General features: G+C 44.9%; 1 protein-coding gene across 3 annotated transcripts in view; it reads right to left on the bottom strand.

The window, feature by feature from the left end:
* Positions 1–300: 300 nt before the first annotated feature.
* Positions 301–15,143, bottom strand: part of col4a6 (collagen, type IV, alpha 6) — a 67,749-nt gene continuing 52,906 nt past the window's right edge. For 2 of the 3 annotated variants that reach the window (XM_058066375.2, XM_058066377.2), the window contains 28 exons: positions 14,167–14,262; positions 13,874–14,031; positions 13,614–13,796; positions 13,363–13,546; positions 12,427–12,471; positions 10,347–10,418; positions 10,138–10,245; positions 9,827–10,045; positions 9,598–9,756; positions 6,637–6,807; positions 6,422–6,565; positions 6,204–6,317; positions 5,385–5,566; positions 5,230–5,293; positions 5,069–5,143; positions 4,880–4,987; positions 4,700–4,807; positions 4,556–4,627; positions 4,346–4,465; positions 4,147–4,263; positions 3,918–4,079; positions 3,730–3,828; positions 3,490–3,642; positions 2,988–3,104; positions 2,733–2,924; positions 2,484–2,655; positions 2,296–2,410; positions 301–2,228 (listed from right to left, as the gene is read on the bottom strand). In XM_058066375.2, the coding sequence (XP_057922358.2) occupies positions 1,968–2,228; positions 2,296–2,410; positions 2,484–2,655; positions 2,733–2,924; positions 2,988–3,104; positions 3,490–3,642; positions 3,730–3,828; positions 3,918–4,079; positions 4,147–4,263; positions 4,346–4,465; positions 4,556–4,627; positions 4,700–4,807; positions 4,880–4,987; positions 5,069–5,143; positions 5,230–5,293; positions 5,385–5,566; positions 6,204–6,317; positions 6,422–6,565; positions 6,637–6,807; positions 9,598–9,756; positions 9,827–10,045; positions 10,138–10,245; positions 10,347–10,418; positions 12,427–12,471; positions 13,363–13,546; positions 13,614–13,796; positions 13,874–14,031; positions 14,167–14,262 (3,770 nt within the window). In that variant the 3' untranslated portion in view covers positions 301–1,967. The remainder of the gene's footprint in view (positions 2,229–2,295; positions 2,411–2,483; positions 2,656–2,732; positions 2,925–2,987; positions 3,105–3,489; positions 3,643–3,729; positions 3,829–3,917; positions 4,080–4,146; positions 4,264–4,345; positions 4,466–4,555; positions 4,628–4,699; positions 4,808–4,879; positions 4,988–5,068; positions 5,144–5,229; positions 5,294–5,384; positions 5,567–6,203; positions 6,318–6,421; positions 6,566–6,636; positions 6,808–9,597; positions 9,757–9,826; positions 10,046–10,137; positions 10,246–10,346; positions 10,419–12,426; positions 12,472–13,362; positions 13,547–13,613; positions 13,797–13,873; positions 14,032–14,166; positions 14,263–15,143) is intronic. The other variant, XM_058066376.2, reaches the window with a different exon arrangement.

Genomic DNA, 15,143 nt, shown 5'->3' with positions numbered 1-15,143 from the left:
AGCAGGGTACACCCGGGAATGGTCCTTTTGGAAAACCTGATGCGGCCCAGCCTCGCCCAGACCCTAGCTCCAGTGGCCCCCAAGTAAATTGAGTTTGAGACCCCTGCTCTATAGGTTGTGTATGCTAAATTTAATGTTCAATGTTTTGATTAAATGTTTAATTCCTCTGATTGTGTGTGTGTTTGGGTGCTGTTGTCCAATTTTGGAAAAGCAAAAAATATATATTTTTGGATTTACTGATACTTGCAAAAAAGTGAACTTAATCATGATAAAAATACAAAGATTCAGTTTCAAGGGGCATGAGTTTAACGTTTTAATTTGGTTTTAGCTCAGCATACAGCATCGATCTCTTTGACAAAACACAAACCACACTTTATATTCTCCGCAAGCGGACAAACATGAGCATCACACATAGAAAAATATTCCATTTCAAAAAAATCCACTTCAACTGTTTGGGGTCAACTCATTCATGCATTGTTTTGAAATAAAAGTGATGTGAGCACAGAAAGACACATTTCCATTAAAGGTCTGATTTGTTTTTATGGGTCCTCTTTGAGGAAAACCACATTTATTTGTATTACTGCTGGTCCTGGATGCATCACATATTTTAACCAACCATATAAAACAATCCTAAAAGGGGTTTTTTGCCTGCCCATTCCCTCCATCCCACTAAATAAAAAGAGGGGCTAGTATCATGACTTAAGTAAAAATAATTACATTCTAGATTACACAACAACAAATGCAGGAAAAGCCATGTGGTCATAGTGGTTCCAAGTCCCCAAGAAGCTTCCACCAGACAGGGATTCATTTGACTCATTTATATGTTTGCAATTTTTTTTTATATATATTTATGATGAAATAAAACACATTTAAAAGCAGAAAGTCACATTTCAACAATAAAAACAAACTACAAGCATTACTGTTTGTGCTGAAAATTAAAAAAAAATGCAGGGAAATACAGTAAATTCTATGTACAGCAATATTTAACATTCTATGTGAAAGTGGAAAGGGTTTACAGCTGTACAGCTGGGTTGATTAAATTAACCGTTTTAGGCCCGCAGTTCTTTTTTTATTCTACAAAATGAAATTAACTCATTAATTCCCTAATACATATTACTCTTAACATAAAGCTAAGATGTTCGTTTCAGTTGGCCTGGCGTGTATTGAACTACTGGTTTGGACACTTCTGGTGTAAAGACATTAAAAGCCTGGGAAGTGGTGTGTTGGGTTGTCATATTTATTCCAAAACATTGTCAGTGCAAAATATACTGAATGGCGGTGGCCTCATTCAAGTCATCCATAACTGGTGTTGGCTAGCTCTGTGAGGGATCTCGTGGAAAAAAAGTGCTGCTTTTATTTGACTCATTGCATGCAGGTTCATTTAGCACCTGGGACAAGTCTGCCCTGAATCCTTTCTGTCATTACTATTCTGTAAATAAATCTTGTTGCCCCAAAAAAAACAAAAACAACTGTCGAAAATGATGTATGGAAAAAATGAAAAAGTGCTGTGCTGTGCGACAGAAAAAAGTAAGGGCAAACATTTCCCAAATAATACTGTCGCCATGGTCACATAAAAACAATTCAGGGTTGTCCTACGTATGTGTGGCATAATGAAATGTGTCGGTACATGAATGATTTTTTTGGAACAGATGCTATAATGGAGGCTATGAATGGACTTTTTGCGGAAGTTAACGCAGTGCTTCGCGGAACGGTTGGCACACGCTCCGAGGTAGCCGGGAATGGTAACAGGAGCAAAGACAATACAAACAATACAACACAAACAATAGCACCATATTGTCAGTGATAATCTAGTGGAGAGCGTAACCCTTCTCTCCCGCCGTACTTGTTATTTCTCTTCCCGATAAGACATTCATTCCTAAAGGGGACCACAAAGATAAACTATCCTGAAGCAGAGGAGCCTCCTTTTCAGTCATGTGTTCTTGCTTGTATACATTTTCTTTCCTCTTCTACAAGACTTTGCTGCAGACTTGGCAGCGGCTGACTTTGGAGCGCTCTTGGCCTCCCTTCAGGGTCTCCTGCGCAGGCGAGTAGACAAACTCATGGTTGGGGTCCACCGTGGTAAGCCAGAAGCTGTACTTGTTAGCGAAGTAATGGCAGGTCCCCTTAGCCCCGTTGCACTCAATGAATGGCGTCGCACGGAAGTCCTCCAGGCACGAGCCGGGGGACACCAATGACTGACCGCCACCCTCAGCTCCCGCCGCTGTGTGCTGCATTGATGACCACATTTTACATTCCACTCTTCATATATCAGCACTTTTACACCTTCTGACTTACCATAAGGAAAGAGTAGCCTATCCAGAGACTCCTCCAGCCAGGGGGGCAGTTGGGTATGGTCAAGTCCTGGCTGTGAACCGCCACTGCCTGAGATGGAGCCTCACAGACAGAACACCTGGAAAAACGGTACAAGAGTGACGGAGGTGTGCTGAATACTGCAGAGCCAAAACAGGAACGCTCCTAAATACCTGCTGATGTAAGGTCGGATCTGGTTATGGGCTACGGGCATCATGGGAATGGGCGCAGTTGTGGAGAGCCAGTAGGATTTGTCATTTCGGCTCGCGTAGTAACACACCTCGTTGGGGGAGCAGTAGAGGAAGGGAATGGTGCTGAACCTGGGGAGGCAGGACCCTGGCTGACCTGGAGATACAAGAAAATCTGGGTTCTAAAATGTGACAAAAAAAATGACCCTTGTCTCATCTGGCATGTCGTCATACCGAGGTCCTGGTTGTGTGCCTTCTCCTGACCCTCCACGTACAGCAGGCTGTACCCGTCCCATAACTTGGCCATGCCTTGAGGACACATGGGGACCTGCGAGTTCTGACTGTGCTTCACCAGCGTGTAACCAATACTGATGCTGCGCCCCACCGTGCCGGGATTTCCGGGCCGACCGACAGCACCAGGAAGACCTGAGAAAGAAGATTATGTATTGCATATCTGACAAATAGTCAAGAAAAAAACAAACAACATACCTTGTTCCCCACTGGTTCCGGGGAAACCAGGAGGACCAGGGTCACCAAGTGGTCCCGGTGCACCAACAGAACCAGTCCTGCCCAGTTTACCAACAGAACCTGGACGACCCTTTGGACCTGAGACAAGAAGAGTTTTCACACTGAAGAATCTTGAAACTACAAATGTGTTTGAGTTTGACAAATATTGTTATTCTTTCAATAAAACAATCATTCATTTTCTACCGCTTTTCCTCACGAGGGTCACGGGGGTTCTGGAGCCTATCCCAGCTGTCTTTGGGCGAGAGGCGGGGTACACCCTGGACTGGTCGCCAGCCAATCACAGGGCACATATAGACAAATTCATACCTATGGACAATTTGGAGTACATGCAAACTCCACACAGGGTGTGGAGGGTGGAATTGAACCCTGGTCTCCTAGCTGTGAGGTCTGCGCGCTAACCACTCGACCGCCGAGCCGCCCCAATAAAACAATCATTATTGCAAAAATAATGGTCACTATTTACCTGGACGTCCAGGCATTCCAGGCTGACCGGGCTCTCCAGTAAAACCAGGAACTCCAGGTTCACCTGGGATGCCAATATCACCAAAGGTTCGCTCAAAGTCTTGAGGTACCCTTGGGAGTGAGACACCAGGCCGACCCTTCGGACCCGGACGGCCTGAGCAGGACAAGAAGAGATATGCGTTTCATAATGACAACTAAAGTCACATTTGTTCCTCGTGTAAGAAGACTGAAGTCCTCCCACCTCGAAATCCCTTGGCTCCTTTGCCTCCATAGTAACCAGGGTCACCGGGAAAACCTTTAAGACCTGGACCGCCGCTGAACCCACTCTCACCCTGTAGTCCTGAACATTACATTAAATGGTTTTAAATAATCCCATGTGAAACGGATAAACAAGTATAGAAACATTCTAAAAATGAAGGCCTATGCTACCTTTGAAGCCAGGACTGCCTGGGAGTCCTGGGCCTCCAGGGATCCCTGGTTCTCCTTTCTTGCCAGGACCTCCAGGGAAACCTGGGAGCCCAGAATCACCACGATCCCCCTGGTCTGTGCCTGGCCCAGGTGGTCCAGGAAGGCCTGGTGGACCACTTAAACCTAGAGAAGAGGAGATGAATGTTTGAAGGAAGACAAGGAGTTCAGGGAGAAGGACAGAAGCACTTACCATACTCTCCATCCAGCCCTGGAAGGCCGGGATCTCCAAGTGGACCAGGGATGTCGGAGCCGATTGACTGACCAGCGGGGCCGGGACGACCGGGAAAACCTGTGAGTCCAGGACCACCTGAACACATCGTAGTTGATTAATTTGATTTTCAACATATTAGATTTAATACAAAAAGTCTCTCTTTTGTTGACTATTTCACCTGGCTCTCCTCTCTCTCCCTTCTGTCCTGGGAAGCCTGGTGCTCCAGGGTAGGAAATGCCTCTCTCGCCCTTTAACCCTGGCACACCTGGGGTACCGGGTCTCCTTCCTCCACTTGCACCTGCAACCAAAAGTAAACCATTCTGAAATGTATACATCTCAAAAGAAAAAAACCTTAAAACATAATTAATTCAATTTAAAACTTAATTACCTGGCGTTCCAGGGAGGCCTTTAGGTCCACGGAGGCCATTAAGTCCATCCAAACCGGGAGACCCAGGAAGACCTGCAAAAACACAACAACTGTATGTCACTCTGTAGCATTTTTGTCACTCATAATATACTGTTTCTGTCTTACCTTTGGGTCCAGGACCTGCAGGGCCTCCAGGCAGACCAGGGGTCCCATCTGGCCCTCTATTTCCAGGGTATCCCGACTGACCCTTTGGTCCAGGAAACCCAGGTGAACCTACCAATGGGTTATTATATAAATGCTTTGTTTACCGATGTGAATTAAATTAATCGCTAGCTGACGTCTCACCCATTATTCCAGGACGGCCAGCTTCTCCTGGTCCTCCCTTGACTCCAGAGAAGCCTGGACTTCCAGGAGTGCCATCATTACCAGGCGCACCATTGTTACCACGGCCACCTAGAGGAAGACAAAGTGATTCAAGGTTTGTCGTCTGCACCTTCCCCTTTTTTCATGCTTAATAGGAATCTGATGTTCTACCTGGATACCCTGACTCTCCCGGCTGCCCTTTGAGTCCTGGAGCACCAGGATAGGCATAAAACTCTCCGGGTTGACCTGACGTATAAATGTAAGCGTTGATGCAAAGACATAATAAAAGAAAACCTAAGATATTTTTGTGTGCGATCTAACATGTGACTCACCCTTGTTTCCAGGACGACCAGGCTGTCCAGAGTTGCCAGGGATTCCGGGCGCTCCATCATCTCCCTGTATAAAAAAATAAGAACAAATATAAACAAGAACAAGATTTGAAGCTCACCACCTCAGCTAATGTTTATATCAGTTTGTCTTTTCCTACCCTTGGTCCAGATATGCCAGGGAATCCCGTAATTCCAGCTTCACCTTTAGGCCCAGGGCCACCTGGAAATCCAGGCTGCCCGGGAAAACCTGGCTGCCCTGGCTGCCCTTTACTCTGTTCAGCAAAACCTGGAAGTCCAGGCAGACCCTGACGACCCGGCAGGCCTGGCAGACCTTTGTCACCTGGGAAAACATTTGAGATGTTGGTGAGTGCCTCTGGAGGTAAATGGAAGAAAACTTTACCCAAGGGCATAACTTTGAGTCTACCAGGGGGGGTTAAAATGTTGCCTGTTTATTTATTTATTGAACTATGTACTTTTTAAAAAGAAGTCAAAGTAATTTGGTGTGCCAGTATTAGAAATACCCAGTAATACTGTGGATGAGTGGTTAGCATGTAGGCCACACAGTCAGGAAATCGAGGAGACCTGGGTTCGATTCTCCGCTTGTGCATCTCTGTGTGGAGTTTGCATGTTCTCCCCGTGCATGCATGGGTTTTCTCCGGGTACTCCGGTTTCCTCCCACATTCCAAAAACATGCTAGGTTAATTCGTGACTCCAAATTGCCCATAGGTATGAATGTGAGTGTGAATGGTTGTTTGTCTATATGTGCCCTGTGATTGGCTGGCCACCAGTCCAGGGTGAAAATGAATGAATGAACGGTGGAAAATGAATGAATGAATGCAGATTTGTATTAAATCTGAATGATGTGTGATTTAAATCATTTATATAATTTATATTCAGTGGGTTGTATTGACTGTATCTGATTTTTTGCAGGGGTCATGACCTCCCATCCCTTATGCAAATTACGTGCTTGACTTTACCTCTCGGTCCAGTAAAACCAGGAAGGCCGCTGCCTCCAGGGATTCCCGGTTCTCCTCTCCTCAGTGCAGCTATTGAAACTGGAGGGGCCGGTGGACCGGGCAGTCCTCTGTCACCTAAACAAGAAAAACACATTTATATATCCATATCTGGATCACATTGGATGAAGTATGAATATGAACTGGTAGCAATGATTGAGAATTTCCTCTGGACACGCTACCTTTCTGTCCAGGGTAGCCAGATCCACCCGAAAGTCCATCTCTTCCAGGCCCCCCAGCAAATCCTTTTCCTCCAGGAATTCCTGGTGTTCCAGGACGGCCTGGGAGTCCGGGGAAGCCCATCAGTCCTGGGAAACCTGGTTCGCCTGCAAAGGAGAATGTTCTTGGTTATCTTTGATGAAGAGAGTGTCGGCATCGAATACTGGATGCAGCATACCCTTCCTTCCTGGTATTCCTGGGAATCCCTCTCTGGTTCCTGGACCCGCAGGTCCAGGGGCACCCCTTTGCCCTGGCGAACCGGGTGTGCCGGGCAGTCCTGGAGTTCCCTTCATGCCGGCAGGACCTGGGAAGCCCGGATCTCCTCTGTCTCCTTTTCTACCAGGAAAACCTGGTGGAGGATGGATGATGTGACATTATAATCCTATTTTTGATTTGTAGTTTATTGAAAGCATGATGATACTTTCCATATCACATCTGGCATTTCAACTTACCTTCAAAATCTGTTATTCATTTGTGAATACCCTCCACAAACACACATCATATTGTTATATTGTCTTAGTACGGCTGCAATTGCACTCTGATTGGTGGTATAATGACATACGTTAAATATTTAATATATTTATTGTATTATTGATTTGGTATAAGTACTATGTAATTGCAATCACTTGCAGTGCTTCATTATAATGAAAAGTGCAATTCCAGATTGAATTAGCATGGAAGCCAACTAAATTCTATCATTTAATTCTTTAAAAAGAACTTTCAAAACATCCAGTGGTCGATGTGGAGGGATGTGATGAAAATGACCGTTTGTCCTTTTTAAGAATGAAGCTTCCAAATCAAAGAAAATCAGCTTTTGTTGCCACACAAGCCTAATGCAACATGTCAATGAACTAGCAGGGTTAGTGCTAGCTGCTAAAATCAGCAGTCAAATTACTGGAAAGAAAATGTCCATGAAGGCATTTTAGCCAGGTGTCCTTAAAAGGGCCCTATTCGAAATTTCAGACTTATGTACAGGCGTACAATATATGTTTAAAATGTTGTATTATTGTCCTACATGATATGAAAGTATCATCGGTGTGTTTTAACGCTATCCCTCGTTTAATGTGTATGCCTTTCCTGAAACTCGTGAACAGTCGTATCTGAGAAGTTCACAAATAAAGTTATTATTTATATTTTGATATTATGCCCGCTTTCTGTGTGGAAAGCTTTTGGTCGAACACTCAAGCAGCTGTTCACATTTCCAAAAGATGCCATTCACCGCATCGGATTCTTTGGTCTTGTATTTTGGCACATTTGGAAGACTGTTGTTGATACTGAGACTCCGATGAAGAAAAGTTTGGGACTAACGGCTTTAATTTTGTAGACGCCTACGCTGTGCCAACGGGGTGTGGTACTTTGCAATTTTCGTGAGAGACACAGTCTGGCACAGCGCGGCACACCCACGCCTCCGTCACTCCCGAGTGTAATCTTAATGGGAACTGCACTTTTTTTGGAAATTTCATTCCCAATCATTCACAATCCTTATGTGAAACATGAACATATTTCTTTCCCTTTTCTGTGCATTATAACAGGAGAAAACAAGTTAATTTCAGTTAGCTTACAATGCTGTCATTGGGATACACCTATTTCGACTATGAAGCCCTCTTAAAAAAAACGTTGCATCATATGTTCATGCATTAACACGTACGTACATTGATGATAACATGTAATAGTTGCAGTATCGTGCAGTATTTTGATGGTTTAAACACAACCGAAACTTCTTTTCTCTACTTATTTTCTTATTTTTCTCCCACCAAAACACTGCACTCTCACCGGACACACGGAGGTGAAAAGAACCAAAGTGTCACTGCCAGGAACACGGTAGTCCCACAAAAAAGTGTCACTAACATCTCCGCTACCAATGTAATACAAGATTGTCTGCAGCTTGTAAGTGCGGCACCATCACATCCGACCACGGCACCAATGATGCCTCTGACAAAATGTGCCCGACAATGAGTGCTCCTCCTTGGGCAGGCGATGTTGGAGGCAGTGGTCATACGTCCTGGTTCTCCTGAGCTCAATGGGACCAGAGGTGTTTCTGACAAAATGTGTGCGACAATGACTACTCCTCCTCGGGCAGACGAGGTTGTTCTTTGAGTTCACACGGTAAGTCAGATGGCTCCAGCCAGTAGATCATAGCTGCCAGAAGCTGCTAACCACTTTTCAATTAGCTCTTCAAAAACTTTATTCATTTATTATCAACCCTTATACCCACTATATTAGAAAGCGAAAGCATTTTAGGTGTGTGACCAATAACAGCGGAGTGGGCGTGCCCGGAGGCAGCCATGGGTGTAATACATTAAAACAGACCTCTTGGTGGGATATATATAGCTGGAATAGGTGCAGATTCTGGAATATCTACAATGTTTTCTGTGCGGGTTACTGCGTATAGCTACGTAGCACTTAGGCCACAGAGTCCGAAGATCAGGAAGACCTGGTTTCGATTCTCTGCTTGGCATCTCTGCGTGGGTTTTCTCTTAGAAACACAAAGAATTGTGCAAAATTCCCCAAAATGTGCAGTTTTCCTTTAAATGTGCTTTAGGAAAAAGTTTGTTTGACATTTTCTTGACAGCCAGAAAATGTGAATGAGTGTCTGCCTATGTGTTTTGGTGGTCGGGGGCCGTGAGGTTGGGCGGTGGAGAAGCAGAGCATGTTTTACGCAGATTTCCGCTCCTTCTTGAGTGAATAAAAGTTCTTAACTAATTTGAATATCCTCTGAAAGGAGCAGAATAGGGCCGCTTTAATACCAATTATTCTGATATTACACACTAAATATTCATGGACATTTTTTAGCCAGACAAACACTTGGAGAAAGAGAGAGACTAAGCGTTTGCAGTGCAAGATGGATGGAGGGATGGCGGCAAACGATGGAGGGGATGGAAGTGTCTCACCTTGACAGCCTATGTGGAATGATCCAACACCAGGAGGAAACAGATGGAAGGATGAAAAGATGGATGATATGACGGTGGTATGTGAGGAAGGAGGGAAAGGTCGGTGGAGGGAAAGATGTGAGAATAGAGAGAGTCTTTTGGGTGAGTTTAAATACAACAACCCAGGTCATGTGACAACTTCAAAAATGGAGAAAAGGAAGAACGACTTGCAAGAGAAAGAGGACACAATGTTTGGATGAAACAACAACCTGGCGGCCCGCTCAGGCCCTTGCTGCCACTTGGTCCTGGTGAACCCGGGATGCCAAATGTTGGTTCACCGGGGAGTCCAGGCAGACCCGGAAACCCAGGAAGACCATCCACTCCACGTTCGCCCTTAAGACCAGGAACACCTGAGCGCCCATCAAGACCTGATAAAACAAAAATAAGATGCATTTTATTTAGCATTACTATGAGTATGAAAAATATCAGTAGACCCACCAGGTGATCCAGGAGCTCCTGGTGTCCCAGGCTGGCCCTTGTCTCCAGGGACTCCAGGAAAACCATCCAGACCAGGAGGTCCTGGTGTGGCTCCCAGGACTTCACCAGGCTGGCCTTTGGCTCCAGGGATCCCTGGAACGCCATCCTTCCCTCTGCCGCCATCAAAACCCTGTCCGGGAATACCAGGACCGCCGGAATCCCCCCTGGGACCGGGAAAACCTGCAAGGAGAAGTGGTGAAGGACCAAGCAGGCCCCATCAATAAGAGCTGGGATTGATATTGGATTTACACTCCCAAGGAATTGATGTCAACCTTGTGGTCCAGGCTGTCCCCCAAAACCCGGGTCTCCTCTCTCTCCTTTGGCACCATCAAACCCTGGACGACCAGGGCCTCCTGGGAAGCCTGGCTGACCTTTGGGACCTAACAGACACAAACACTCCCATGGTGAACACTTTTAATATCTCACTGTCAACTGCAAATAGAAGTGGACCACGGGACAAAATTATTCTCAATCATTTTACCTGGTCTTCCAGGAACACCAGGGAAACCAGGATCTCCAATTCCACCGGCTATGGAGCAGGGCAGTGCTTGGCCTGGTTGCGGTCATACAAAGTTAGAGAGCGACACACATTCACAGTCTACATTATTGTTAGAAAAATGATGCAATGTTGTTATTAAAGAACATGAACATGCCTTGTCATTCCCAGAATTAATGGCGATTGTCCCCTCCATTCACTGCTTCTAAATCATTTTCATCATCCTTACATTTATATCTACTGGATGGCGTTAGTATCATAAAAAATGAACAGATAGTGGACGTATGACAGAAGAATGACTTGAATATGTTTCTAAACTAAACATCTAAATGATGCCTTCTCTATCCCACTGAACCATTCTCTCCCCCCATAATAAAACCCATCGCTGGTTAAAGGCGCTTAGCAGAGGCAGGGCAGGAAATCATGTGGCAGGCTTCATTCAGCAGCTTCGATTGGAAGGAGGAGGCGGGGAACATCGCTGAGAGCTTCGTGAACACATCGTGACATGTTCGGGATTGAATGGGAGACACTTGGACAATCAGGTGGATAGGTACAATATCACTGGCTGTAGCTAATTTATTTAGCATAATTAATGAGTGGGCTGAGTTTGATTCCACTCTTAGCCTATATCTGTATGTGTGGAGTTTGCATGTTCTACTCGTGTTCTACCTGTTCTACCCGGGCGTACCCGTGGGTTTTTCTCCAGGAAAAAAACATGCTAGGTTAATTGGCGACTCCAAATTGTCCATAGGTATGAATGTGAGTGTGAATGGTTGTTTGTCTAAATGTGCCCTGTGATTGGCTGGCCACCAGTCCAGGGTGTACCCCGCCTCCAGAGGCTCCAGCTCCCCCGCGACCCTTGTGAGGATAAACGGTAGAAAATGAATGAATGAGTAATTAACGAGTGTGTATCATGTCAACCTGCTCCTTTCTGTTATCACGCTTTTAGAACTTTAAATGTATGACATGACATGTGTGCTACCTTTTAGCTTGATTTTAATTTTCACATACAAATATGTATTGTATATGTGATATGTAAATATGAATGTTCATTCATTCATTCATTTTCTACCACTTTTTCCTCATGAGGGTCGCAGGGGGTGCTGGAGCCTATCCCAGCTGTCTTTGGGCAAGAGGCAGGGTACACCCTGGACTGGTCGCCAGCCAATCACAGGGCACATATAGACAAACAACCATTCACACTCACATTCATACCTATGGACAATTTGGAGTGGCCAATTTTGGAATGTGGGAGGAAACCGGAGTACCCGGAGAAAACCCACGCATGCACGGGAAGAACATGCAAACTTCACACAGAGATGGCCGAGAGTGGGGCCGTGCCGCCCCTAATATGAATGTATATATATACGTATATATATATATAATATATACATGTCCTGTCATTTATTTTACTAGCCATAAAAACGGTAAAAATGGGCATACTTGACACAAAATTAATTTGAATACCATGATTAATTTAATTGCATTTTTATCATTTCACAGCCCTAATTTTTTGTTTGAAAAAAAAGTAAACTTTCAGCCGATTACGTATGCAGTAGCCCCTTTAAGTTCACCTATTTTAGGTTGATCCTGAAATTTCAAGTATCCCGAACCTTTTGTGAATAGTGTAAAAACTCCATTGGACAGCTTTTGTGATTTCATGTATTTTTAGTAAATACACTTTAAAGGAGCACCATTGCAGAGTGCACTGACTCATATGTGCGTATATGAACCTTCGGACACTGAACAGAAGACGACTCAGCTGTTTTCTAGGGTCCTACATTTGGGTCAATATGGTAATATGAGCATATGTGAAATCAGGTTGGCTATCAAATGAGTTATGTTCATGTATGTGTCACCTCACCTACCACCTTGATTTTTAAAAAATACAATATCACAATTGGCCATGCGGATGTCAGATGTTCTTGGATCCAGTTTTATCTCCTTTCATGTTTTACTCCCTGTTCTTTGACTTTTGGGAGTCCACCAGCCTGAATCTAAAGCTTGGAGCTTCTGCGCCAAAGCCGCTACACTGGCCGGGCGGAGAAAAAAGTTCATTACCCACCCGTTCCCTCTCCGTCGTCAATAACCTCTCCACAGCTGTTTTCACCTGGACGGATACACAAGGTGCACAAGGAGCGATGGATGGATGTATGGATGGGGGATGGAGAAAAACAGAGAGAGGTAGAAGATGGCAGCATACAAAGCCAGTCAGGGTCATTCAATGAGCATGCGCAAAAATCAAGCAATTAAAAAAAATGTTCATCAAAAAACAAAACATCAGCAAAATCAGTTCCATTGGAGGACTTCATCCACTTAAAGCACATAAACGCTTGCATGTATGTCAAAATGCTTCAAAACAGGTTATTGCACGTACGTAGAGCAACAAGACCGACTTGACAATGCCTCGTTGCTCCTGCCCGTGACAATAACCCTCTGTATTAAAGAGCAAAATAAACAGGTTGTTTAGCATTAGCATGGCACTATCAGAGCACACATTCATGCTTGCAGAAAAGCAATCCTTGTGTCATTTAGCCTCAGCGGAGTAGGAGTGAGTCCAATGACAGTTTGGAGTAACAACAATGTAGGACAAGGTCACAAAGGTCACTAAACTGTAACCTTGTTGTTCATTTGACTGCAAATGAAATCCTTATCCATCTCAGCTGAGGCCAAAGAATCACAGTGGCAATTCAGGGTTCAAACCTCCATCATGATGCATCAATCAATGCGCTAATGAAGCTGTTTATCAACTAGCAAGATTATAGAGCAAGTGTAGAAGCTCATTAATGGAAGCCCATTAATCATGTCGTTAACAGTATGCTGCAGTGGCAAAGGTGAGAAGCTGCTTAGGGAGAGAAAACTGGAACGGGCGCCATTGAGGATCCTGTTGACGGTGCCGAGGCGGGAGTTCGGTGGCTACATATTCGGTTGCTAAGGTAACTGCTTCACGAGGACAGGTGTTTGGTTATATATCATACTATCATACACACGCATGCCTTACCTTTTGGTCCAGGCAAACCTGGTGCACCTGGCAACCCAGATAAACCGGGCTCTCCAGGCTCTCCTCGGAAACCAGGTGTACCCGCAAAGCCAACGCCAGGCTCGCCAGGTCCTCCAGGACGACCCTTGGCACCCGGGAACCCTGGGAAGCCTTTCTCTCCAAATGTGCCGAAGCCGGCGTCCCCCTGGAGAGGATGTTTGTTTCATCATCGTGATCAAGCAAAGACGTTTATGCATCGTTGAAGTACTCACGGGGGGGCCAGGCAGTCCAGGGAAGCCAGGCGAGCCGTCCCTGCCTGGTTTTCCTGTTTCTCCATTAGGTCCTCTGGGTCCTGTTGCTCCAAGCTCTCCCTTCCCACCCACGCCAGTACTAAGGTAATAAGACTCTCCCTTTTCCCCCTTACGGCCAAAGAAGCCTCTTTCACCAGCACGACCCTGAGAGGGGGCGGACCACAATATCGTCAGAAATAGACAAAAACATGGGGGTCTGCATTGGGCCACATTTTACTCACAGGGGCTCCCTGAAGGCCGGGAAAGCCAGATGAAGAGCTGTCACCAGGCTCACCCTTTGGTCCAGGGAAGCCTGGGCTACCATTAGTACCTGGCGGTCCAGGAGGCCCCTGCAACCCTGAGGTGCCGCCTCCGAGACATCGGCAGTCGCCAGGATCGCCTTGTGGAGAGGAGGCGGGGACAAAAAATGGGAGACTTGTCAGACAAAACTTAATCTAAAAACTTAATCTAAAAATAAGAAATTAAACATATACAGTATCAAGAAGATAAAATGAACGATTAAGTGGTTCTGTACCTCTAAAGCCTTTAAATCCTACATTACCCGGTGGACCCCGGAGGCCAGGCTGCCCTGGAGGCCCGGGAATTCTGGAGGGGCCACCATCCGGGGTATCTGCAAGGACAAGAGTAGATTTGACACATGCGTAAGAAACACAATTAGTGTGGTTTTAAGATTTCAAACTGCTTTCTAAAGAGCTCTAATGCACTGACGGTGGAGAAGTGGAGCTGAATTTTAGCAGTGGTTGATTTTCCGGTCTCAAATTGCTGACCAAAACAGCACAGTGCAGCTCTGAATCACAGTGTGAAATCTATGTTAGTTGGGTCTCTTCGGTCATGACAGCGTTGGCAGGCTTGAACTGCAAGGTGACAGATGCTTGTTCATGTTAAGCATTAGAATGTTTATCTTATATTCTTACATAACTACACAGCTTGACATTAGCATGAACCAAATTCACTGATTTTACACGGCGATGCCTATAATGTTAAACCCATAAGTGTGTGTTTACTGTGTAAAAGTTAAACTCTATGTTGCAATTACTGTACAGTTTGCATTAGGGGTGGGCGGATCCATCCAAATATTGATAGCATCGATACTAAAAGTAGTATCAGTACCAAAATAATAATGGCGTGATCAGGTCGGTATTTTTAATGTTTATTTTTTTCAAATATCTATGTTTTTTGTTGTGCTCTTCATATTGTTACATTGTTGATATATCAGGAGTGTGACAAAAATATTGATATACCAAACAATCATAATATTTAACCTCAAGATGGATTATGGACACACTCGGTGGATATAATAATAAAAAAAAATGCATTCATTCATTATTCATTCATTATCCTCAGCTGGAGCCTATCCCAGCTGTCCTTGGGCAAGAGGCGGGGTACACCCTGGACTGGTCACCAGCCAATCACAGGGCACATATAGACAAACAACCATTCACACTCACATTCATACCTTCATACAATTCATACAATTTGGAGTCGCTAATT

The sequence above is a fragment of the Doryrhamphus excisus genome, linkage group LG2 (assembly GCF_037039965.1).
Source record: "Doryrhamphus excisus strain RoL-2023G ecotype Guam linkage group LG2, RoL_Dexc_Guam_v1.1, whole genome shotgun sequence".
Lineage (NCBI taxonomy): Eukaryota > Metazoa > Chordata > Actinopteri > Syngnathiformes > Syngnathidae > Doryrhamphus > Doryrhamphus excisus.
The sequence above is the reverse complement of the archived record's forward strand: the minus strand, read 5'-3'. Positions and strand labels throughout refer to the sequence as shown.